This window comes from Sceloporus occidentalis, unplaced genomic scaffold (assembly GCF_023333645.1).
Source record: "Sceloporus occidentalis isolate IW3139 unplaced genomic scaffold, rSceOcc1.0.p SCAF_160, whole genome shotgun sequence".
NCBI lineage: Eukaryota > Metazoa > Chordata > Lepidosauria > Squamata > Phrynosomatidae > Sceloporus > Sceloporus occidentalis.
The window spans coordinates 695,348-720,000 of NW_028317140.1; the positions used below are offsets into that span (position 1 = coordinate 695,348).

General features: G+C 42.2%; 2 protein-coding genes across 2 annotated transcripts; one reads left to right on the forward strand and one right to left on the reverse strand.

Annotated features, from left to right (window-relative positions):
- On the reverse strand, positions 1 to 22,667 carry LOC149279821 (glycerophosphodiester phosphodiesterase 6-like). Its single transcript, XM_089500816.1, has 10 exons — positions 22,639 to 22,667; positions 21,748 to 21,807; positions 5,521 to 5,671; positions 4,344 to 4,568; positions 3,901 to 4,058; positions 2,457 to 2,604; positions 2,168 to 2,250; positions 1,624 to 1,637; positions 748 to 800; positions 1 to 168 (listed from the first exon to the last, which is right to left on the reverse strand). The coding sequence occupies exons 1-10, from the start codon at positions 22,665 to 22,667 to the stop codon at positions 1 to 3; spliced, it is 1,089 nt and encodes a 362-aa protein (XP_089356942.1).
- LOC149279822 (transmembrane protein 171-like) lies at positions 22,666 to 23,577 on the forward strand. The gene has a single exon (XM_089500817.1). The coding sequence runs from the start codon at positions 22,666 to 22,668 to the stop codon at positions 23,575 to 23,577; it is 912 nt and encodes a 303-aa protein (XP_089356943.1).
- Positions 23,578 to 24,653: the final 1,076 nt, after the last annotated feature.

The following is a 24,653-nucleotide window of genomic DNA, read 5'->3' on the forward strand; positions in this document are numbered from 1 at the left end:
TCAAGTGATCTGTGATCCAACGACACCGATATGAGATCCATTATGACCTCGCCAGTCGGAAGCCTCATTTAGTCTCGGCACAACCGAGGCTTTTCGTGTCGCATTGCACCGCTGGAGATGTGGGTTGACTTCTGCCATATCCTTCTTCTGACAGCGACATGTCAAGCTCTGCAAAACAAGAACATGACATCATGACGTTGCGGTGACATCAGACGTCTAGAATGTCTAGACATCTGGATGTCTGCAAAGGGGAACCATTGAAAGTGATGTCATAGGTTACAGGTGACAGGTAAGCATCATTCAATAAAACCACTTAAAGCCAAACAAAAATGTTTATTAAAAGGCAGAAAATTTAAAGAAACAAAAATAGCTTTGGTTCTAAAATATATATTTGTTTAACACAAAACAAAATACATTTTTACTAAATTGTGATCCTGAAATGTATTATTATTTTTGTGTTTGGAATTTGGATTTTTAATATTTTCCTTACAAGTAAGTTTAAAGTCTGCATAAAAAACATTGATTTTATACTTTTCCTGACAATAATGATAAAGAATGTAGTCCTGTCTGTCATATATAGAATATTTAAATGTATTTTATAAAACAATGTTGTGCGAGTCGGTCCATGCCATTTGCATTCTCTAATCATTCCAGCAGGGGGCGATAATAAGCAGCGAGGGAGATTGCCCTAAATTGGTGTTGAAAAGGAAACAAGTTACAATTTTACTTAGAAATATAAAAATCTACCTTCAAGCAGGCCGTTGTTTTCGGGGCAACATGATAGTCCTCTCTCTCGCCACCTGACATAAGGTGATAAAATGTCATTTATGAATTGGCCAGACCAAAATGAATAAATAAATACATAAATACACCAAACTTAGAAATCCTCGTTAGCGAGTAGCATAAAATGTGTAATAAAAATAAATGAAATGAATTCACGCCTCCAGCCACACACCCCTTATACAAAAGTTTTGGGTCTCTTTGGTCATTTAAAATGTGTAGAAAGCACAGGAATCTGCCCTTTTACCCCAAAACCCAGTCCTGTTATTTTCGAAAACCCAAGAGTTTGGGTAAATTTTGCGAGAATTCCAAACTATGGCAACAACGGAGTCCAGCAACGGAATGCCACGTTACCAGAGGGCGAATGGTGCAGGGTACGGATGATATTAACCCCTTTAGTGCCAAAGCTTTGAGTTATACTTTTGTTTCGACAACGTATCCCTCCGCCAACTGGAAAGCGAGAAATATAATGTCACGGCAGCGTTTAATCGACCCCTTTGGAGAATCTGAGACATTCGCCGTTATTTTGGCGGGTTTTGGGTAATTTTCACTGGGTAATGCGTGAAATGGTTAATGGAAGGAATGCTAATGAGATTATGGGATAATATTTCCGACGTGTCAGCAAATTCCATTTTGGTGCCGAAAACGCTCTCCCCAACAGCCTCACGCTTTATGCTGATTATTAAGGAGGAAAAAAGGAGTCGGGTGTTGCAAACGGAATAATGCCGGGCATCTTCTTATTCTGTCGTTCTATCTCTTCCGGCTACGAGCAGGAGCGTATTACGGGAGGGTTGTGGCTACTTTTTCTCTCCTGACCATGAGTGGGCGCCCTCCGTGGCTCACCCCTGTCCATGGTGCTGGAAGTAGAAGCAGATAAGGGGGTATAGACGCTGCATACATAACGGCGAGGATATCAGTATATATAAGTATATATATATACACAGGGAGCTGCCATCACAGGGGTACAATGACTACCCCTATATGGGCCCTGGCTAGCCGGGGGGCCAACCTCCCTCATTGGTCATTGTGGCCCGCTACTGGTGTCTGGGTCCTGGCAGGCTTTAGGGCCCAGGTGGCCCCTTATTGGGCATTAAGTCCTTGTTGCTCCTATCAACAATAGGGCAGGATAGTGGGAGGAGAATGGGGCCGGGCAGCGAATGGAATATGGGGTGGTGGGAGGAGCATAGAATGGGAGGCAGGATTTATATAGGGCCCCAAGATTCCCGTTAGTGGCCCTGGACCCCAATTCCAGAGGCAGTGTAGGTAAATAGCATTTATCACCCTAAACATGGGACTTGTAGTCAGGATAATAAATGCTGCCGGTCCATATTCCACCAAAACGCAGCCATTCCCGGGGCCTCCTCTAGATGGCGCTCGTCGGACTCACCAATGCAGAAGAAAGATCAGCGCGATCAGCAGCGCGGAAACGGAATCTGTGAGAATCCACATTAAGCGGTATTCCGCCGGAGTCTGAAAAACAATACGGCAAACACATCATAGAAACGTGGAAATTACTGTCAGGCGCCGGCCCCATGCATGTTAAAAAATCCCCTCACGGTATTAGCCTCCATCACTTCTGCTGGGAGGCTGTTCCACGTATCTACCACCCTCTCAGTAAAGTAAAACTTATCTCAGTTAGCGATCCATACTGTGACAGCTCACTTGTTGTTACTCACCATGAGAAATAACGGCCGATCCATCCGTTTCAGGGCCAGCACATCATTCGTGGTCACGGAGTAAGCTCCAGAGCACCACGCCAGAGAGAACAGCCACGGCTCGCTGACCACGTACAGATTGGTGGATATATTGGCAGCGGCGTACGTCCTGCGTCACAATATGGAGCGTTAATTCTGTGCAAACTATTAAAGGGAACCCTGGAAAGGCCCTGATTGGCCAAACAGATTTAAAGGGACAGAATCAAGGGGAAAAAAATCTTGTCTGTGCCAGGGCTGTCTCTACAACACAACAGGGGAGCAATTCTGGAGCTTTTCACGTCTGCACTTTCCAAAAAAAACTAAATGTCAGAATCCCCAGAAATGTAATGAGACCGAGGCATTCTATTGTTTCCCACAGGCAGTATGATAAGGAGTCAGGGTCTTTGTCAAGTAGATCTGGGGTCAGCTGCCTGAAAACATATTATGGGGCAAAAACTACAATTAGTTTAACGGAAAACAGCAATATTTTGGAAAACATATTTTTAATTTGATTCTAGTAGGAGTAAAAAAAATGCTGGGAGATTCGTTTTAAAGAAGCTGCAAATTCAAATATTTTTTAGATGGGCTGTCCCAAAACTAAGAAGTTGAGTCAACGTCAGGGGCGGGCTGGGCCGGGGGGCAGGGGGGCAGGCCGCCCGAAATCTAATCTAAACAGCCGCTGGGTGCTGATGCCGCCGGCCGGCGCTACTTTAATACTTTTTTTTAAAATTGAATATGGCAAGCCGGATCGGCTATTAAATGGAAAAAAAAAAATAGTATTAAAGCAGATCCGGCCGGCGGCATCAGCACCCAGCGGCCGTATGCGATGGCCGCCAAGTGATGGGAGCAGCGTGAGGGGTGAAAGCTCCGCCCCCTCGCACTGACCTTTCACCCCTCACGCTGCTCCCATCACTATGCGGCCATCAGATTGTTGGAAATCGAATCTAAACGGCCGCTGGGTGCTGATGCTGCCGGCCGGCGCTACTTTAATACTTTATTTATTTATTTTTAATATGGCAAGCCGATCCGGCATATTAAATAAATAAAAAAAAGGATTAAAGTAGCTCCGGCCGGCGGCATCAGCACCCAGCGGCCGTTTAGATCAGTTTTCCAGCAGTCTGATGGCCGCATAGTGATGGGAGCAGCGTGAGGGGTGAAAGGTGAGTGCGAGGGGGCGGAGCCACTTCACTTGACTTGCCCCCCCAGGCCTTAGGCTGCCAGCCCTCCCCTGGTCAACGTCTTAGTGATCCATCATCCTTGAGACGTTACAAATGACATCAGACCTTCCTACTCATTTCATCGACTCGCTCGGATAATTCTACTACATTTTAAGTTGTAAAAATTAATAAAAATTCATAAATTTTCCTCCAATTTAACCAAATCTTAGCAAAAAGCCCCCCACCAAACGTGTTTTTTTTTTTTTTACCTGATATCGTCAGAGGACATTTCGTTGTATGGAAGGTTGAGTTTCACAACGCGATTGGCTACGAGCCTTTTGACGGGTGCCTTGCCCCCCAGGGTCTTCTGAAACTCGGGTGACATGGATTGGACATCTAACGTCACATCATTGGTTAACCAACAGACCTGAAATACACAGATAATCAGTCGGAACGCAGGGTTTCCCCGATGCTCCCTTTTTTTTTGATTACGTTATTTCCTTATTATTTAATCCCAATGACATCCCTGACGGAGGAGAAACTGAAAGTGTTGTAGATACGGGGAACAGCTTCCCAGCTGAGGTGGTAGAGGGTTATACAGTGAGGGTATTAAACATGCGTGGGATAGACATACGGCTCCTGAATCTAAGACGAGACCAGTGATTAAGGGGTTAAAATGAGTGCAGATAATAGCAAAAAAAAACTCTTGTACCAGCCGAGGATCAATGGACGTCTCGTTGAGGATGACCTTCACGATCTGGCCAGTCCAGGAATCGCTGTAGGGATGGCCGTCTGGGGGCCGGTAGAGGTCGAACACAACACTCTTATTATTCCAATGAGCCAGTTCCAGAAAATCGCTCAGTTTGTAAATCGACTGGTTTAACGCTCTTTTCCGATCTTCCGGTGTCAGAGACGCCACGTTGGAAAAAGGCTTGTTCTGGAAAGTAGGGAGGAACAGGAGAGGTCATTTATATCGTCCCCATGAGGTTCCTCGCGCATGGCTAACAATTTAACACATCTGTCTGACGCCTGGGTTCCCCAAAAGCAAGTGGCGGAATGCTCCTCATTTTCCTGTATGCAGGAGCCGCCATCTTGCTGCCCCATCACAGGATGTAAATCGCCCCGCACCCTGTGATATCTGTGATAATAGCGTTACGGAGGGACCTGCGCGGCTGGAAACAATCTCTAGCGCTAGAGGCTTCTGCGCCGTCCGCTAAAACAACACGGGGAGAGAACAGGAAGCGGCTTCCAACTTCCTTCTCGGGCTGACGGGACGGAGAGAACAGGAAGCAGCTTACAACTTCCTGCTTGGGCTGACGGGAGGGAGAGAACAGGAAGGGGCTTCCAACTTCCTGCTTGGGCTGACGGGATGGAGAGAACAGAAAGCGGCTTACAACTTCCTGCTCGGGCTGACGGGAGGAAGAGAACAGGAAGCGGCTTACAACTTCCTGCTCGGGCTGACGGGAGGGAGAGAACAGGAAGGGGCTTCCAACTTCCTGCTCAGGCTGAGGGGACGGAGAGAACAGGAAGCGGCTTCCAACTTCCTGCTCGGGGTGACGGGAGAATTCCGATACAGTCCGCACTGAGGGATCATGGGACATTTGATCTGTGCATCTTGCTCAAGGAATCCCTCTCTCAACTCAGTGGTTGGTGGGAGGCTGGACCCTCCTCGGCCAATGACACGCCAGTCTGAAAGCAGAGGCGCTCGGGGAAAAACTCTGCAGGGCCACCAACGGCTGATTCCAGAGGCCATCCGTGTCATTCGATCAGTAACATTTTCTAGCGCCAGTTTTTGATCTATACAGTCATTCTTATGATGACAGATCCGAATATTACAGCGACGATAAAAGCCGCCGGATGGCAACAAGACAGACGCAAAAACCCAGTACCTTCAGGAACCAGCTGCCGGCATTGAGCTGCGAAAGCTTGTCCCAGGATAACGTGGCAGCGTTGACCTCGGCCAAGTCGGGGTAGACGTCTTGTACATCGGTCGTTCTCTTCAAAGTGCGGTCGTGCATCAGAAACGGCACTCCATCAAGGCTGAAGGGAGAGGAAAACATTCACAAGAAAGCTTGTTACATTGTATTCCTGAAGAGTAAAGCATAAGAGGTATAAGCTTTATGGTAGATGTGTGGAACAGACTCCCAGGGGAAGTGGTAGAGGCTAATACAGTGAGTGAATTTAAACAGCCAATCGATGACAGGAATCTGAGGGCAGCTGCAAGTGAATCTAATTAAACTCCTGCGACCTCGACCAGTAAAATGCTTTAGAATTTTAGGAGCCCATAAAGGTTCCCCCCCGAGGGGGAGGGGCAGCGTCTGGGGCAGTTAAACGCAAACAATGATGAAAATAAATATTATTTATTATTAGATTTATATTACAGTAAGATTTGCACCGTAAGCAGACGCAGAAATGTGTTTTTTTTTAATCTAAGAATATACAAAGTTTCCTCTTTTATCCTAAATTGCAGGAGGCAAAAACATTTATAGAACCCAAATCTTTTTATATCCTTAACTGGTGGCGGATAATTAAACGCGGTCTATCCAGAAATACACGGGGTGGAAATATCCGACCCGGGGACTCCTCTCACAGCAGAGGTTTGGGGTTAAACCGAGTATTTCAATATCCATCAGAATCATCATAGCTTTATTCCCCGTATCAGATAAAAAAACACATTTTCAGAAATCTCGCTCTGTTTTGTTTTTTTACCCCAGTTGTAGTTTTTTACCCCATAATATAATGTTTTAAGGCAGCTGCATATCAGCCGTTTCTATGATTATCGCTCTGTTATCTGATCCCCGATCTACTAACCCCCCCCCGACTCTTTATCATACTGCCTGTGGGGAACAAGAGAATGGCTCAGTCTTAATCACCCAGCTAGACTCTCTAACTAATGAAAGTCTATGGAGGAACGGACTTCATTAGCATCGCCATAAAGCGTCAGCTCAGTGTGGGGTTTGAGCCGGAAAAGGCACCCAAAATATCACATGACTGACAGCAACGGCGGCTCCAGGTCTGCAGATAAAGGGAGATTATTGGGGCAAAATGAGATACAAAATGTATAACTGCATACAGCGCTGGGGGGGTATATATTTTTTGCCTTAAAGAATGTAATGAAATTTGATTTCCTGCACCAACTCTGCTGGGAAGCCGTTCCACTTATCTCCCACCCTCTCAGTAAAGTAGAAAGCAGAAGCATTTGGTGCCAAAACACAACAAAACTGTGACATTTTCAAGCAATATGTTAAGGAGATTCACCAGCAAAGAGGAATCATTAGCTATTCTGCAATAATTGAGTGATATAGCACCGCCATATTCCGCAGCGCCGTACAATGGGATCACGCAGAGAAAACATCAACGTGGAAACGCTGAGAAGCTGGCCAAGCCGCGGTTTCGTATAGATCTCGCTCGCTGCGGCTGTTATAGAGCGAGCCGCCCACACAAACGTGTATTTTTAGGGCACGATCGTCAGTAATGGATGTTTTTTTTTTTTAAAGACCTCCTTTTGTAGAAACAAAACATTTAAAGAAAACATGAGAAAAAAAAAGGAATCTACGGGATTTACCAGCATTAAACACATTTCAGTGAATATAGTTTCACTCCACTCTCACTTCATGCCACTGCTCTATCTGACTTTAGAACTGGCGCGGGACTCGAAGCAGCGGCATTACTAGAAACCACATAGTGCCCCAGACCAGTCAACTTCACCAAGCAGCACGTCCCACAATGCCAGCTTTGCCCTCAAACTGCTTGTGAGTGCTGCCTTTCCTCCCCAAACAGCTTGCCTGTGCCACCTTTACCCCAAAAAGCTTGCCTGTGCCATCTTTACCCCTGTCAGATATTTTATGATGGAAAAAATGTATTCCATATATATATGTATTTTACATGAAAACAAAATGAAGTCAGAGCCATTTTATTTTATTTGATCATATAGTGATTATTTGTTTTTGTCCTTGTTCTCTCTATAATAGAGAACAAAGAAGTATTCATGTATAGAGATGTTTCAGTATGTATGATACAATTAATGTTATCTTCCATGAGAAAGTTAAGGAGTAGACGCTGCATATCTTTAGAAATGTAACTTGGAATGGGGGATACATGGTAAGACTACCAAGGCCTGAGTTACTATCTAGGAGGTAACACCTGGCGATTAGGGTAACCAAGGAAAAATTCCAAACACATATTTAATGGTTTTAAGTTAATTCTTAGACCAGAGCGTCTCTCACAGGTAAATTAAGAAATTACAACGGTGTAAATATGAGTAGAAATCCTAATTATAATGGGTAAAACCCACCGTTATGATTGGAGAATTCCTACCAAAAGGTGGAGGCTATGATAATGAGCCCTGTTTTTAAAAGCTGATGTCTTTAATAAAAAAGGGAGGAAAAAAGAGAGAGAAAAAAAAGATCGCACCCTGAAATGGACAGACCCTGGCGGACTTATTCACCAAATTTACCCCAGAGGATGGGAATCTTAAGATTCTGGCACCATATTTCACTCTTGGAGTTACTTTGAGTTCTAACCTATATAACTGGTAGAAAGTTATTTTCTTTTCCACTTAATTTTTTGCCAATGAACCTGGATTAACTTCTACAAGTACCAGTTGGACAACAGCAACAAGTGGTGGTAATTATAATTGTTTTATTATTCTGAATAGAGATGAATTTTGTCTTCTTCGTATAGAATTCCCTGTTTCTGGGAAGTACTATATTGCATTATTGTATATGGCGGCTTGTGAGACTGCAGCTTATAACCCGTGATAATAACAATAATGAAAAGGTATTTTTACCTATAGATGAAGTTTGACATCATTTGCATCTATTAGGAATTTCACTAATACTCGTAGACATTATTAAATTAGTTTTTAATTTGTTATATTAATTGAACTAATATTAGAGAGATAGTGATATTTTTATTACTGCCCTGATTATTATCAATTTTTGGTTGCTGAGTGGACTGGAAATTAATTGTGTGTTAGACTCATATAGTACTAATTCATATTGATAACTATCGATAATATATTGTATTTGAATTGATTCAATTTTGACATGTTTTAAGAACTTTGTGTTTTATATTATGCACTGCGTGACCCATATATAGATTTTATAAATTGTATTCACAATAAATAAATATTTTTGATTGACTATCGTGGCGATATCTATCTAATTTGAATTATAATTTTCGGCGATCTGAAAGAATTTAGGATCGGAGATAAAATATAGGGTATCTCCTTAAATTCATATTGTGGATGTGGTACTACAATATTTGATAGCGTCGTTATTTTGTGTGTGTGACGAAATATTGGTTTTGCCTATTTTGTCTCATTAATATCCCTAACATAATTGGAGGCACTGCTGAGATATTTCACGTAAAATAATAGTTCCAATTCTTGATATACGGTAGTTTTCTGTTGTTTCACATAGTATATTTTTGGTACTGTGTATTGCATACTGATCAGTGCATAAAACATGTTTGTGTCCAGCAAATCGAGTGCTACTTCTGGTGAAGATGTTTTGCTGTCTAAAGCACAACTGCTGGTACATGTTAATAACATTAAACAGGATATTATGAGAGATTATCATAAAAATATGAAAATCAAAGAGAATTATGGAGAGTGGCTCCAATCCCTTAAGGGTGAAGTACAAATGACCCTAATAAATGAATGGTCTGAAGGATCACCCTTTGTCGGAAAATTGAATGCTATTGTTCAAACATCTGATTTGAAGGAGAGAGAAGGGTTAATCTTTTCATCCTGGCCCTATTTTCTTGTATTGGCTTCTCAGTTGTTGCGAGATCGTGAAACTAGAGAAAAAGAAGTGTCTAATCTCCAAAAAGAATTGCAAGTTCCCAAAGCAGCCCTGGATCAGTTAAATGATACCCAGGCGGAGTACAAACAGTTGAGACTAAAGTTTGATGATTTGACTGATAAGCATTTGGCACTTCATGGCCAGTACTTTGATGCTAAGAGCAGGGAAACGGATTGTCGCTATGATCTGGATAATTGTCATAGGGAGATACGAGAACTCCAAGTCCAATTGTCTAAACAGGATAGTGTGCAAATGCCTAAGCTATCTTTGTATGGTGAAGGTGATGAAGGGGTTAAAACCCACACCACCGTAACAGAGTCTACTGTTCTGAGTTTAAGTAAGCAATTACAAACTCTACAAGAACAGGTTAACCAGGTGGTTTCTGTCCAATCACAGCGGAATCAGAAGATTAAATGTTCTGATACACGTGATTCCTCTGACTCTGATGAGAATCAGGAGAGTGATAAAAGTGATAGTGAATCTTCCGTTTATTCAGAAGGTCATGTTTCAGGTGAACCCTCTGTGATGTTACAAGGTGCCAATACGGCCAGAACACACAGATCAGACGGGCGCTCCCGTAACTTTAAAGGAGCAGTAAAGGGTACTAAGAAATTACCCGTACCTGTCTATGATGCCCCTAAGGTAATTAAATTCCTTAAGGAGACTGTTGCTGAATTTTCTAGAAAAGGCACAGCTAATATTGCTGATCATTTAGAATCATTTGAAAGGGCAATGCAGTTTTTGGGGATGGATGATGATTCCAACAAGAAACACTATGTGTCGTGGACTTTTTCAAGTCATCACAGACATTACTTTGAAGGTTTACAAAGTATGCGAACCCTATCTTGGTCTAAAATGAAATATGAGATTAAGATTGAGTTTGGACAGTATAAAACTGTCTCCGCTGCTAAGAAGGCTGTGTATAATCTGAAATGTAGGCCTCACCAAAGTCCTAGAGAGTTTTTAACTGTTCTCAAGAACGCTTATTCTCTTACAGAACGTAAACCCAGATATGATTCTCGAGAATTCCGTGATCTTTTCTTCTATGCAATGCCTTCTCCAATTCGGACAAATCTTGCTAGAGATTATGATAGCGATTGCTCATTAGACTGGCTTGTTAATGAATGCATGACGCTGTATACAGTACTGCATGCCAATGATGATTTGCCTGATAAAAAGAGTCAGAAATTTCATGGACAAGAGGTGGCAGAAACCCAAGCCCATCTGGGATTAGAATCTCAGAAAAAGAGAAGCTATGCTGAGGTGGTTAAATCCCCAAAACCTCAGAAACAGGAATCGGCTACAGCCTCACCTGTTGTCAGGCCTAAAACTCCTAATGTGGAATCCCAGGATAACAAAGGACAAAGTCCTACTGCCAAAAAGAATCCACAGTGGAGGAAGGGTAATTCCCAGTGGAAGAAAAACCCTCAGGCAAGGAGGAAATTTTACAGGACTAATAGGGACAGATCCAGTCAGTCTGAGTCTGATAACTCCCAACAGCCTCAGCCAAATAACTCCAAACCTAATAGGCAGTACAGGAATGGGAAAAACAATTTACGTCATCATGTCAATCAAATGAGTGACCAAATCAAATTGTTAACGGAGCAAATGACTAAATTAAGTCAAACTATGGCTACAGTGACCACCAATCCTTTTTTAGGGGCAGGTCCTGCCACAATGCCAGCTCCCCCGCAATAGATCATAACGAAGTTAAAGCCGATGTGGCAATGCAGGGATGGTTATCAGATGATATAATTCCTAACCCTGTTTTACTTCCAGATCCTCATCATCTATCAAATGATTGTGTTAATAATGATGGTAAAACCTATGTGGTCCCTCCACTTTTGGCTAGGGGGGACGTGTCTGTAACTTTATCTTCTATATTGCAGCCAGACCAAATGAGTCCGCAAGCTAACTTGTCTTTAAAAGCACCTAGTTCCCAGGAGCCGACTCTGAAGGAGTTAACCGATGAGATGCCGACCGCTAGTAACAGCTTGAATGCTCAAGACATTCCTGAGAAAGAAGAACTAGTGGGTAAGGATGTGCACACATCAGTACAGGTTGGAACTACTGCCGTGACAGGTAACGTATGGAAGACAAGTGATATGCTGACACATTCTAAGTTCTTATGTGAACTAGAAGAATATGAAGGAAGATATTATGTCTCTGTAAATGTACAGGATTCATTACCACATCCCTTCATGGGGTTAATTGACACCGGGTCACAGGCAACTATATTGTCAAATGTGTACTTTCAGAAGGTAATGGATTTAGCAGCGGAAAAGCCAAAGCTAAGAGATTTTCCAAATACTCTGCTGAGTGTTGGAGGTAATTCCCTTCATGTCGTAGGTTCTACGTGGTTAAAGTTTACCATAGGTAATAAGACCTTGAGACACCCGGTAATAGTGGTAAATCTCCCCTATGACCGATTGATTTTGGGTATAGATCTACTCAGAAGACTTAATGTAATCATAGATTGTGTGAATGGGATTGTATGGTCACAAACCAAAGTACCCATTCCATATGATAAATCTCATCAGCAATCCAGGCGTAATTGCCATGTGATTGAGGAAAGGCCGGACTCAATTGAAATTCATTTTAGGAATAGTCAGTCATCTGATGTTACTGTTTTGCAGGTTAACGATTTTATTTCCCCTGCAGATGATCATTCCATAAAAGTTCAACCGGAAAGGATCCGAAATGTATCTCTGGAAGGCGATATTTTAACCATTTCTCTTCACAGGGATTATGTGGAATCTGTGGAATCAGCAGGTCATGTTCAATTCCTTGATAAAATTGAAAGGGTTAATAACAATTTATTTTTTCCTGTTCAAGTGAATGATTTAGGGAGAAGTAAGAATGCCAAGTGGAACTTGGAGATCGAAAACAGCTATATCAGCAAAAGTCTGTTAAAACAGATCGCTAATCCTAAAATGATCCGGTATCTTTCTCCCCAAGACAGGTGGATCCATAATCTGGACGGCGAATCGGATAGCCATAATATTATTGCAAAATGTTTGTTATCCATTTCTATCGGAAATAAGACAGCCAAACATTTGTTTCTGGTGTTGGACGAACCTCGTTACCAGATTTATGTAGGAAATGATGTCATACATCGCTTTGCTATCCATCTGGATCTGATTAATTCTAATCTTTGGACCAGGTTAAAAGGCGATCCTTGTGAATTTCAGGATGAAGATGAAGCACTGAAATCGGCACAGTTATTGCCATATGCAGTCAGTGTTCAAGTACCTGAAGATGTAACCATTCCACAAGGGAGTAGTAACTTTCTTCTACCCATACAGATTAAGAAAGGCCAGAGATTGAGAAATCTCAATGCATTTATCTGCTTATCCAACCGGATGCAACAGCTAGGTATCATGGTAACACCTACACCAATGGTAAATATTCATGGAAACCCTATTTATGTTGTTATAAACAACATTGCACCTCATAATATTACCTTATCCAAAGGTACTGTTGTAGGTTTGGCATTGGATTCAGAATATTATACTTTTGGATTTCAAAATCATGTAATAGGTCTCATTCCTGAAGAATACTTGACAGAAGAACAAATAGTGGAACAAACGTTTAATTCTATTCCAGAAGGTTTATTTACTATCCAATCTGTTTATCCTTTCAATATAGGTGAAGGTTCGTGCAGGATTGAAGAATCCTCCATCATCTTTGACCACCTAATTGATGAACAAGAATATCATGACCAAAAGAAAATTAATCCACCTGGAGAGGACCTAACCTCTAAACTTGAGGAATCCTTTGAAATAGGTCAACCTAAAGTTTTTCCTGGATTTCAGGAAAGGGTGGAAGAACAGATATCCATGGCTGATGCTTGCTCTAATGACAGTGAACGTCAACAGCTAAGGGAAATTCTAATGGAGTTCCAAGAGATCTTTGCCAAAGATTCTTATGATTGTGGTTTTACTAACCTTCATGTCGCTAGGATCCAGACTGATCCCGATCTACCACCCGTATGTATCAAGCAATATAGATTACCTTTAGCGTCCTATGATGCGCTACAGGATATCATTCGGAATTTAAAGGACCGTGGCATTATCTGTTCTGTGCACAGTTCGTATAATAACCCCATCCTAGGAATTCTGAAGCCTAATGGTCAATGGCGTTTGTGTGCTGATTTAAGACAGCTAAATAAACGTGTGTATATGTCTGGATGGCCTGTACCCTACATAGACCAATACTTGGTACAAATGCAAGGATCCAAAATATTTACGGCCGTAGATTGTGCCCAGGGATACTGGACTATTCCGGTACACAAGGAGGACCAATACAAGTTGGCCTTTACATTTGGAAAACAGCAGTATACTTGGACCCGGATGCCTTTTGGTTACATAAATTCTGGTCATGAATTTGCTGTATTCATGCATAAAGTTATGCCTGATGCATTTGAAAGGGGAACCTTGGCCTATGTGGATGATATTTTACTCAAAAGTACTTCTTTTGATAAATATATTCTGGAGATCCGATATGTTCTTACTCAATTAAGAGAGGCAGGAGTTAAACTCTCATTACAGAAAGCCCAATGGTGTCGTACCAAAGTCAACTTCCTTGGACACGAGGTAACTTCTGAAGGGTTAAGTCCACAGAAGAAGAAAGTTGAAGCCGTTCTGAATGCCAAAACTCCTACCAATGTCAAAGAATTAAGATCATTTCTAGGAATGATTAATTATTCCCGTAAGTTTATTGATAACTATGCAGAACTAACAAAACCTCTTTTACAGCTGCTTAAGAAAGACATAAGATGGAACTGGGGGGAAGCCCAGGACAAAGCCATAGATGAGCTGAGGAGAAAACTCACTCAGGCACCCTGTTTGGCATATCCGGAGGGAGGTAAGCCTTTCTATCTGGAAACAGGATTTACTAATTTAAGCATAAGTGCGGTTTTGTATCAAAAACAGGATAATCTGAACAAGGTCATCGCATATGCAAGCAAAACCTTGTCACCGGTTGAAGTGAAATTCAACTGTGAGAAAGCTTTATTGTCTACGGCAGGGGTGGGCAATTAATTTTCCCATGGGGCCACATGAGAAATTGGAATGGTTTTAGAGGGCCAGACCTCTACAAACTACAAACTCCGAAGCCTTGTCCATTTTGTTAACTTATGTGCTGTTTAATAAAGTTATTCAAGCCTACGTCATTGGTAGAGGTGCTTGAATAAGTAAGGCCTGAATAACTATTAGCACAGCACAGAAGTGAACAAAATGAACAAGGCTTCGGAGTGCATACCGTATTTTTCGCTCTATAAGACGCACCTGCTGATAAGACGCACCTAGATTTTAGAGGAGAAAAAAAAGGAAAAAATATTTTGAGCTAAAAAATGGGCTAAAATATTTATTACAATAACTGAATAAGCTATGAACACAGTAAGACACACGCAGTAAGACACACACAGACACAGTAAGACACACACAGACACAGTGAGACACACACAGACACAGTAAGACACACACAGACACAGTAAGACACACACAGACACAGTGAGACACACACAGACACAGTAAGACACACACAGACACAGTGAGACACACACAGACACAGTGAGACACACACAGACACAGTAAGATACACACAGACACAGTGAGACACACACAGACACAGTAAGACACACACAGACACAGTAAGACACACACAGACACAGTGAGACACACACAGACACAGTAAGACACACACAGACACAGTAAGACACACAGACACAGTAAGACACACAGACACAGTGAGACACACACAGACACAGTAAGACACACACAGACACAGTAAGACACACACAGACACAGTGAGACACACACAGACACAGTAAGACACACACAGACACAGTAAGACACACACAGACACAGTAAGACACACACAGACACAGTGAGACACACACAGACACAGTGAGACACACACAGACACAGTAAGACACACACAGACACAGTGAGACACACACAGACACAGTAAGATACACACACACAGTAAGACACACACACACAAACACAGTAAGACACACACACACAGTAAGACCTCCCTCCCTAACCCCCCTTCTCAGTATCTCCCCTCTAACTCCCTAACCCCCCCTTCTCAGGATCTCCCCCCCCCCCCGCCCCGGTCACTTACCTTAAACTCCTGTGTTGGAAGCGTGAGGCGTTTGTCTCGGGTGCCGGCGCTTCACTGCTGATCGCCGGCGTCTGACGTCATATGCCGGCGCCCAGCGTAAAGCGCCGGCACCCGAGACAAACGCTTCCAACACAGGAGTTTAAGGTAAGTGACCGGGGCGGGGGGGGACACCGGACTCATTGGTGAGTCACCAGGACACTCTTTGCGGGCCGGTCCGAGCTATTCAGCGGGCCGGATGTGGCCCGCGGGCCGTGCTTTGCCCAGGTCTGGTCTACGGTATGGGCATTACAGAATTTTCGGAGCTATATCCACGGCGAGAAGATCATTGTAGAAACTGCTCACCAACCTCTACAATATTTGCAGAGCGACAGGATACGAGACGGTAATCTTTCTAACAGTAGAATTACTGCATGGACTTTATTCTTACAGGGATGGCCGTTAGAAGTCCGTTATAATCAAAATAAGAAGAACGTAGTTGCCCAGGGACTAGCAGATCTACATGATTGTGCTGCTCTACCTCTGGATGATAACTCTACCGGAGATGATTTCCTAGAGGAACAATTACTTTCTCCTTATAAAGCGTATGACGAGGAATATTGTCGACTACTATCATGTGTATACATAGATGGTTGTTCATATCATATCACCATTGATAATGAACGGAAATTGGTAGCAGGTATTGGAATCACCTGGACAGGTGATTATCCAAATATATCTGTAGGATACAGCATTGGTCCTAAAAGCAGTCAGATAGCTGAACTTTGTGCCGTATATAAGGCCATTCAAATGGCAATTGAATATGGTGTTAAAGAATTTGTTATCATAACCGATTCTAACTACGTGCGCAATAGCTTCGTCGAATATCTGCCTAGTTGGAAACGTAACCAAATGCTGAGAAGTAACAACAAACCTGTGAAGCATGGTAAGCTGTTTTGTAAGATTGATGAATTGGTAATCAAACATGATTTGACCATTTATTGGAAGAAAACCAAAGGTCATTCTAAGATACAAAGTATCGATAAAGAAGGTAATGATTTGGCTGATTCATTAGCAAAACAGGCAGCCATCAATGGAGAACTTTTTAACATTGATGATCTTATTGGATCAATTCAAATTGAAGCCATAACTAGACAGCAAGCTAGAAATGAAGTGGACCTTAATATTGCACAATGGAGTCAAGAATTTCCCAATGAGGATCTGATCACTAGTCAAAAGAACGATCCCGTTATTGGTCGATTTTATGAGTATATAAAAGATCCTATTGCCAATCCTATCACTGATGATGATTGTAAGGATAATGAAGACTTGCGAATCTTAATGAGATATAAAGTCCAATTCAATTTGATGGATGGATTGCTGATCAGAACATCCAAACATGGCATACAACAATGGGTAGTTCCTACCACCTTTAGAGGTTTAATGTTGCAACACGCACATGATGCACCTACATCTGGTCATCGTGGGGATAAGATCACCTACGAAATATTGCGTGATTATGCCTATTGGCCACATATGCTAAGAGATGTGCAAACTTATTGTCGAGGATGTTTGATTTGTCCGCAATTCCAACCTCATGCTCCAACTCATCGTGCACCACTTCAGAAACGAGGAATGTCTCTACCTTGGTCTGACATACAAATCGATTTCATTGGACCTGTAACTAGATCCTCAAGAGGTAACAAGTATATGTTAACTGTTACATGTATGTTTACCAAATGGGTAGAATGTATCCCATGCAGAGAGAACACTAGTTCTATGTGTGCAGCATTACTAATCAATCATGTATTTTCCAGATTTGGCCTTCCTCAGAGAATCGAGTCAGATCGTGGAAGTCATTTCACAAGCGAAGTGATGACAAAAATGTGGAAAATCCTAGGTGTGAAACGCAAGTTACATATCGCCTACCGTGCAGCTTCTAGCGGAGGGGTAGAGCGTTATAACCAGTCCATAGTAAATATACTCAAAAAGTATGTGAAAGAATCTGGCAAGGACTGGGATGTTAAATTGCCTTTAGTTCTAATGGCTATTAGAGCTACACCTAGTACCGCCACTAAGATGTCACCTTTTGAATTGATGACAGGCAGGAAGATGGTTTTACCACAACATTTGCTATATCGCACATCTGATCATAATTTGATCAACGCTGCAACAACCCATCAGTATGTTGAAAATCTACGTAAACATCTTCAATATGCATTTGCTTTTGCACAAAAGAATCTAGGAAAAGCAGCAATCAGTGCTAAAACCTACTATGATCTGAAGACTACTAAGAAAGAATATGAAATCTCCGACCAAGTTTATCTGTATAACTTTGCACGAAACCAAGTAAAGGAAAAGAAGTTTCTACCTTCTTGGAAGGGTCCATATGTCATAATTGACAAGATTTCACCAGTAGCTTATAAGATCAAGATTCCTAAAGATGGTGATTTTGTTGAAAAATGGGTTCATATTAACCAATTGCGTTCTTGTCATCCCAGATCTCAGTTAAGAATTATAGATAATGATTCTGAGTTAGAAGACTGAACATCGGTGTGGAGTCAGAAGATCCAAGTCAACAATGTGGTATCGTATACAACTTGACATGTGGTTATGTTATGTGATAATGTATATCCATAAAGTTGATTTCCATACCATCCAGCAACTATATCAATATCGATAGGTAGATTGGATAGCTATGTTTTAATGTCAAGTAATATTACAAGTACGTATTCTCATACTATTCTTCTTTTTGAAGATTAAGACAAGGATTCGAGTTCTGAAAGATGTCCAAGAAGGATGTGACGATCGTCTGGATCGTATTACTCCTGTGTCACGAGATGCGGATGGAACCGATCGCAGAGCCTGGACCATCTTCTGGCATTATGATCCAAGAAGCTCCTGGATTTATCCTTACAGAAAAGAGGATCCTAACACAACGTGTGTTTGTCAGCTTAGACCCGAAGATCTCCATCGAAAAACAGTACAATGTTTCGTCAATGCAGCTCCCTGAATTAAAGGCCTGGTACCAGATGCATCTTGAAAGAGCACAAAGACGCGTTCAAGAAATTTTGGAACAAGCCAGGAAGCCGTTTGTATCGAGCTCCATTACAATGAATCATCGAGCTAAAAGATTCCTTGTTGCCTTAATTGTTGCCTTGGTATGTACAGCCATAGGTGCAGTCGTTGCAACCGGTATGTCTGCCGCAAACTCTGTTTCTGTTCAAACTTTGGAGAACGAAATTCGAGGCTTAAAAGGAGAAATCAATGCTATTCATCGGGAAATGGAACGACAAAGAGAGTATCTAGTAGACTTAATGGTTATGGTAAATGATACCATTGTAACCACAAACATGCATTCCAAATTAATCTCTCACTCCATTAATCTGCACCAAAGTCATGAACAATTCAAACGTGAACTTTTGTTTGTGCACGACCCGATATTATTCCACACATTTTCATTTTTGGACGAAGTGCAATCTGGAATGACTGATTTAACCAGAGGACACATTCCTTTATATTTTGTTTCAGAGACATGGTTCGTAAAATGATTACTAAAGTGGATATCGATATAGAAAGTTTTCATTAATGACTTCTCTTTCAGGAGCAAAAGTGTTCCAACCCGTGCATTATACCCCTGCATGTCCCATGTCGGACAACATGATTTGAAGTTGTTAATATACTATCTGATGTTTGTTTAGATCATTCTAAAGCAAACTGGACTTTGCTTTGTCATAATCTAAAGGGGGGATTATGTCAGATATTTTATCATAGAAAACGTATTCCACATATTCTGTATTTTACATGAAAACAAAATGGAGTCAGATCCATTTTATTTTACTTAATCATGTAGTGATGATTTCTTTTTGTCCTTGTTCCCTCTATAATAGAGAACAAAGAAGTATTCATGTATAGAGATGTTTCAGTATGTATGATACAATTAATGTTATCTTCCATGAGAAAGTTAAGGAGTAGACGCTGCATATCTTTAGAAATGTAACTTGGAATGGGGGATACATGGTAAGACTACCAAGGCCTGAGTTACTATCTAGGAGGTAACACCTGGCGATTAGGGTAACCAAGGATAAATTCCAAACACATATTTAATGGTTTTAAGTTAATTCTTAGACCAGAGCGTCTCTCACAGGTAAATTAAAAAATTACAACGGTGTAAATATGAGTAGAAATCCTAATTTTAATGGGTAAAACCCACCATTATGATTGGAGAATTCCAATCAAGAGGTGGAGGCTATGATAATAAGCTCTGTTTTTAAGCTTATGTCTTGGATAATTAAAAAAAGAAACGGACCTTAAAAAAAAAAATCGCACCCTGAAACAGACAGACCCGGACGGACTTATTCACCAAAGTTACCCCAGAGGATGGGAATCTTAAGATTCTGGCACCATATTTCACTCTTGGAGTTACTTTGAGTTCTAACCTATATAACTGGTAGAAAGTTATTTTCTTTTCCACTTAATTTTTTGCCAATGAACCTGGATTAACTTCTACAAGTACCAGTTGGACAACAGCAACAAGTGGTGGTAATTATAATTGTTTTATTATTCTGAATAGAGATGAATTTTGTCTTCTTCGTATAGAATTCCCTGTTTCTGGGAAGTACTATATTGCATTATTGTATATGGCGGCTTGTGAGACTGCAGCTTATAACCCGTGATAATAACAATAATGAAAAGGTATTTTTACCTATAGATGAAGTTTGACATCATTTGCATCTATTAGGAATTTCACTAATACTCGTAGACATTATTAAATTAGTTTTTAATTTGTTATATTAATTGAACTAATATTAGAGAGATAGTGATATTTTTATTACTGCCCTGATTATTATACATTTTTGGTTGCTGAGTGGACTGGAAATTAATTGTGTGTTAGACTCATATAGTACTAATTCATATTGATAACTATCGATAATATATTGTATTTGAATTGATTCAATTTTGACATGTTTTAAGAACTTTGTGTTTTATATTATGCACTGCGTGACCCATATATAGATTTTATAAATTGTATTCACAATAAATAAATATTTTTGATTGACTATCGTGGCGATATCTATCTAATTTGAATTATAATTTTCGGCGATCTGAAAGAATTTAGGATCGGAGATAAAATATAGGGTATCTCCTTAAATTCATATTGTGGATGTGGTACTACAATATTTGATAGCGTCGTTATTTTGTGTGTGTGACGAAATATTGGTTTTGCCTATTTTGTCTCATTAATATCCCTAACAGTCCGAACCGAAATTCGTTGCCAGAAAACTAAATGAAAAAATTGTCCAAATTGTTTTTGGTCCATTTGCACAAATCTACTGCTTCCCAGGGAGTTATCTGATCTCCCGATCTGGCCCAACGAGAAGTGGTCCCCTGGGCAGCCTGATCGGCTTATAGGGTGATCTGGCCCCCAGTTCTGTGGAAGAGGGGCTGCCGCTCCCTGGAACTGCTACCCGTGGCCAACTCAACCTATGTAAGAGAATACACCGCTGGGGGTGCAACTTCTCCCGGAGATGGAGGACGGGGGTCAGCAGGTGCCCCACCTCGTGGTCAGCGAGTCTCCATGAGACCCTTCTAGAACGTTCTGCCTGATAATACAAGAGCGTCGGAGGCATGACGTGTGCAACATTTACAACATTCCGACAATTAAAGAGAATACAGCCGGAAGGTATGTGGTATGCCACTCTGAGCCCCCCCAGATTTGCCCCCCGTGCTCCCACTAGGGAGTGTCTAGTGGGTGAACGTTTTTGCGATGCATGTAGATAAACCTCTGCTGGTGGACGGCACTTTCACTGGAGCTTCTATGGCCGAGCACCGGAAGGTCATGTGACGATCATAGAAGCCCCAGTGGAAGTTCCGGCAGCAGCAGAGGATGTCCCCAGACGCCCAACGGCTGCCAAAAAGGAATATCCAGGTCCCCTGTAGTGGTGCGTGGGGATGCTCCTCTCTGGCAGTCGGTGGACGTCTGCGCGACAACCTCCGCTGCTGCCGGTACTTCCGCCGGGGCTTTTATGGTGGAGCGCCAGCGTGACGTTACCTTCCAGAGCTCCATCATAGAAGCCCCAGCGGAAGGGATACACGTTATATATTATATGTTATCGCAATGGCGGGGATGGGATACCTATGAACTGCATTAACTGGCTGCATTAACTCACTTTCCATCGAAAGACACGTGACTGAATAACTTACAGGGGGTGGGAGGGGGCGCCCTTGCGGCTTCCGTCTCCCGCAGGCAGCCTGTCCATGTACCTGTATGGATAAGGCAGCCACAGTCATTTAGTGGATACAGCCCGCATACTCCGGGGCATAGGCTGTAACATATGACATTGATGCTTAAAAAAAAAGGTCTTTTTTCAATTTTCATCAATTTTTTTAAAATTAGATGACAATTGTCCTGAAAAAAAATATGATATATATGAAACTTGCATGGGTTCACTAAATGAAGAGAATTACAGCTAAACACGAGCTCCGCCAAAGTGTCAAAACATCCTCGGTCACGAAAGGTAACAAAAAAAAACCAGTCTGGTGCTTAAAGGGTTAATTGTCTTTTATTACGTTAAACAGTGTTTATTCTTCTGTCCAAATATCCTCAACATTGTCATCTATTAACAAGTCACAAGTATTTCTATGAAGCATGCGCAACGTCAAAAGAAGCCCTTACTTCTTATGACTGCAGAAAGTCTCTTTGGAAGAAACCACTTCGTGTTAGGAGGCGGGGTTGTGGAATAAAACACTGTCATTTGTGAAAGCGGCAGCTGTATTGGTATTTGGAAGCAGGACAGAACACCCCCATGGCCTTTGCACTGTGGTACAGCCTGCCCTGACTGTGATGTCATAGTGCTGTGACATCACAATGCTGTGATGTTCTGTAAAAGCGCATCCAGACACTCTGGTTGTTTCAGATTGTGAGCAGTAGCAGTACTGAGCATAACAGTTACCTGCCCACGACAGGGAGCGAAACTGAGCTTTCAATTGACTTTAAAAAGACAAAATAGGCAGAGATTAAAAGGCCTTCATTCGTGTGCACGCAATAGCCGGCACATAGGTGCGAGTCTCTGCACCTGAACATCTTTGACTGACCCCCGACAGGTACACGTTTCAGCCGTCATGGAGCGCACTTGCTCCGGCACTCCTAGCCCTGGCACAAGCAGCAGAATAACATTCACGCTGTTTGTGTTTGGCTGGGCGCTCTTATGCGGCGGATCTCTACTTTCTGTCTATGGGTTCGCGACATGCCAGTCCGACAGCTGTATCACCTACAAGGCGACGGGCCCGGTACTTGCCGGGATAGGGCTGGCATATTTAATGATGGCAGAGTTTACTGCCCAACGAGAGAGGAGAAGGAGGGAATTAGAAGGAGACCCGACGGATCCAGATAGCAGCTTCCTCTGCGGGAAAAGCCGGCAGTTTGTGCTGTTCGTAATACTCGGGATCCTGTTACTGGCTTGCGGGGTACTGATTAGTATCCCAGGACTTGTGTTTCCAGCCTGCAAGCCGGTATCCAACACAGACAAACCCCCTAAAGTCTGTGAAACTCCCTTACTGCAGACAATCGTAATCATACTAATCGTCTTGTGTTACTGCCTGGCTATCTGTCTGAGTAAAAACCGTCGGGACGGCGACTCTGAGGAGGACCCAGAAGCCTGCAGATATCAGCCGCTTCCTGTAAGTGTGGGTGACGAAGTCTTCACGGTCCCGTCAGCCCCACCTCCACCTTTTGCAGGAGGAGATGATTGGCCAATGAGCAGGGACCCTCCTTCCTACGACAGCGTCCTGTTTGAAAGGGGCGACCGTGATTCCGGCGGAAGCGACGGGGAAGACATACACACCGTTCCATGGCGATGGGGGCCGAGAATAGAATACATCAACGAGCCTATCCCTTCGGAGCCACCTCCAAGATATGAGGACATATGCCCTTCTCAGCCGGATCCTGAAGAGAGCTCATCATCATCATCATCGTATTACTCGTTTTCCCAATCATCGGAGTCGAGTGACTATGAGCTCGCACCAGGACCCTAAACGTTGAAAGACTGAACTATTGGGGGGGTTTTTTTTCTAACATTTCGACTCAGTACAGAGTTTGAGCCGGAAGCGTCACCCAAAACATCACATCTGACAATATCCAGGTCTGCAGATAAAGGACTGAAATCAGACCGGGTTTTTGGTCAGTGCCGGCACCGTACATGACGCCTGTTGAAATGTTTTTTTCCCCCCCGTGAGACTTCCACCTTAAATAACGGATAAATAAAATGACATCTTTTCATGGTTGCCCCTCAAACAGTATCTGTGTGCGTTTGTGTGTGTGTTGGATATACCGCGTGTACGAGGTCACATTATCGTATGGAATCTATAACATAAATCTCTTACATGTGAGATCAATGTGTTTATATACATATACTCCATACACTCTGCTGGATCCACTCTGCTGTCCATCACCTTAAAGGGGGAGTCCTGCCCTAAGTCAGCACCGTGTTCTTTATCCCTGGAGCCAGGTTACCGGCTCTAGGCAAGATATTTCCATTCAAATACAGTTGGGTGCGTGATCCCTAATCACACCAGGCGCTGATGATTTGAGTCAGTCTTTGTCTGACTCATCAGAATGTTTTTTATAATTTATTTTTTTAAATGTTGCTTTTATCATACAGAGTGCACTATTATTATATTTATTATATTATTATTAATTATTATTATTATTTTTTTTAATGCCATTTATTCTATATAACCCATTGGGGTGAGGGTTAGTTACGTTCATATTTACTTCTGTCGTTGCACCACCAATATCTGTCTTTTTATCTTGTTGAAGTGTGGGAACGTGGGATTCCCACAGAGTGTTGTAGCGCATGTACACTTTTACCTATTGTTTTCTCAATTTTGAATGTTCCTGTTATGTTTGTAGAATCTGCAAACAAATCTCTAGATTGCCATGATGGATAAAAGCTCCTAATGATAGTAATTGCCGCTACGTTCCTTTGCTGTAAGATTATTCCTCCCTATTAAGTTATCGCTCCCTTATAAGTGGCTGGTTGTTGTTGATTGGTTCGTGCAGCCGCTGTAAGGATGGTAGGAGGAGAAGGGATCTTCATGATGGGTATTAT

What these genes read in the sequence shown, in the direction of transcription:
- LOC149279822 (XM_089500817.1), top strand. Translation starts at nt 22,666, where the DNA reads ATGGAGCGCACTTGCTCCGGCACTCCTAGCCCTGGCACAAGCAGCAGA.
- LOC149279821 (XM_089500816.1), bottom strand. Translation starts at nt 22,667, where the DNA reads ATGACGGCTGAAACGTGTACCTGTCGGGG. An exon ending in CCGGCAGCTGGTTCCTGAAG is followed by an intron (nt 4,569 to 5,520) that starts GTACTGGGTTTT and finishes CCTACTTTCCAG; the next exon opens with AACAAGCCTTTTTCCAACGT. An exon ending in AAACAACGGCCTGCTTGAAG is followed by an intron (nt 169 to 747) that starts GTAGATTTTTAT and finishes CTTGTTTTGCAG; the next exon opens with AGCTTGACATGTCGCTGTCA.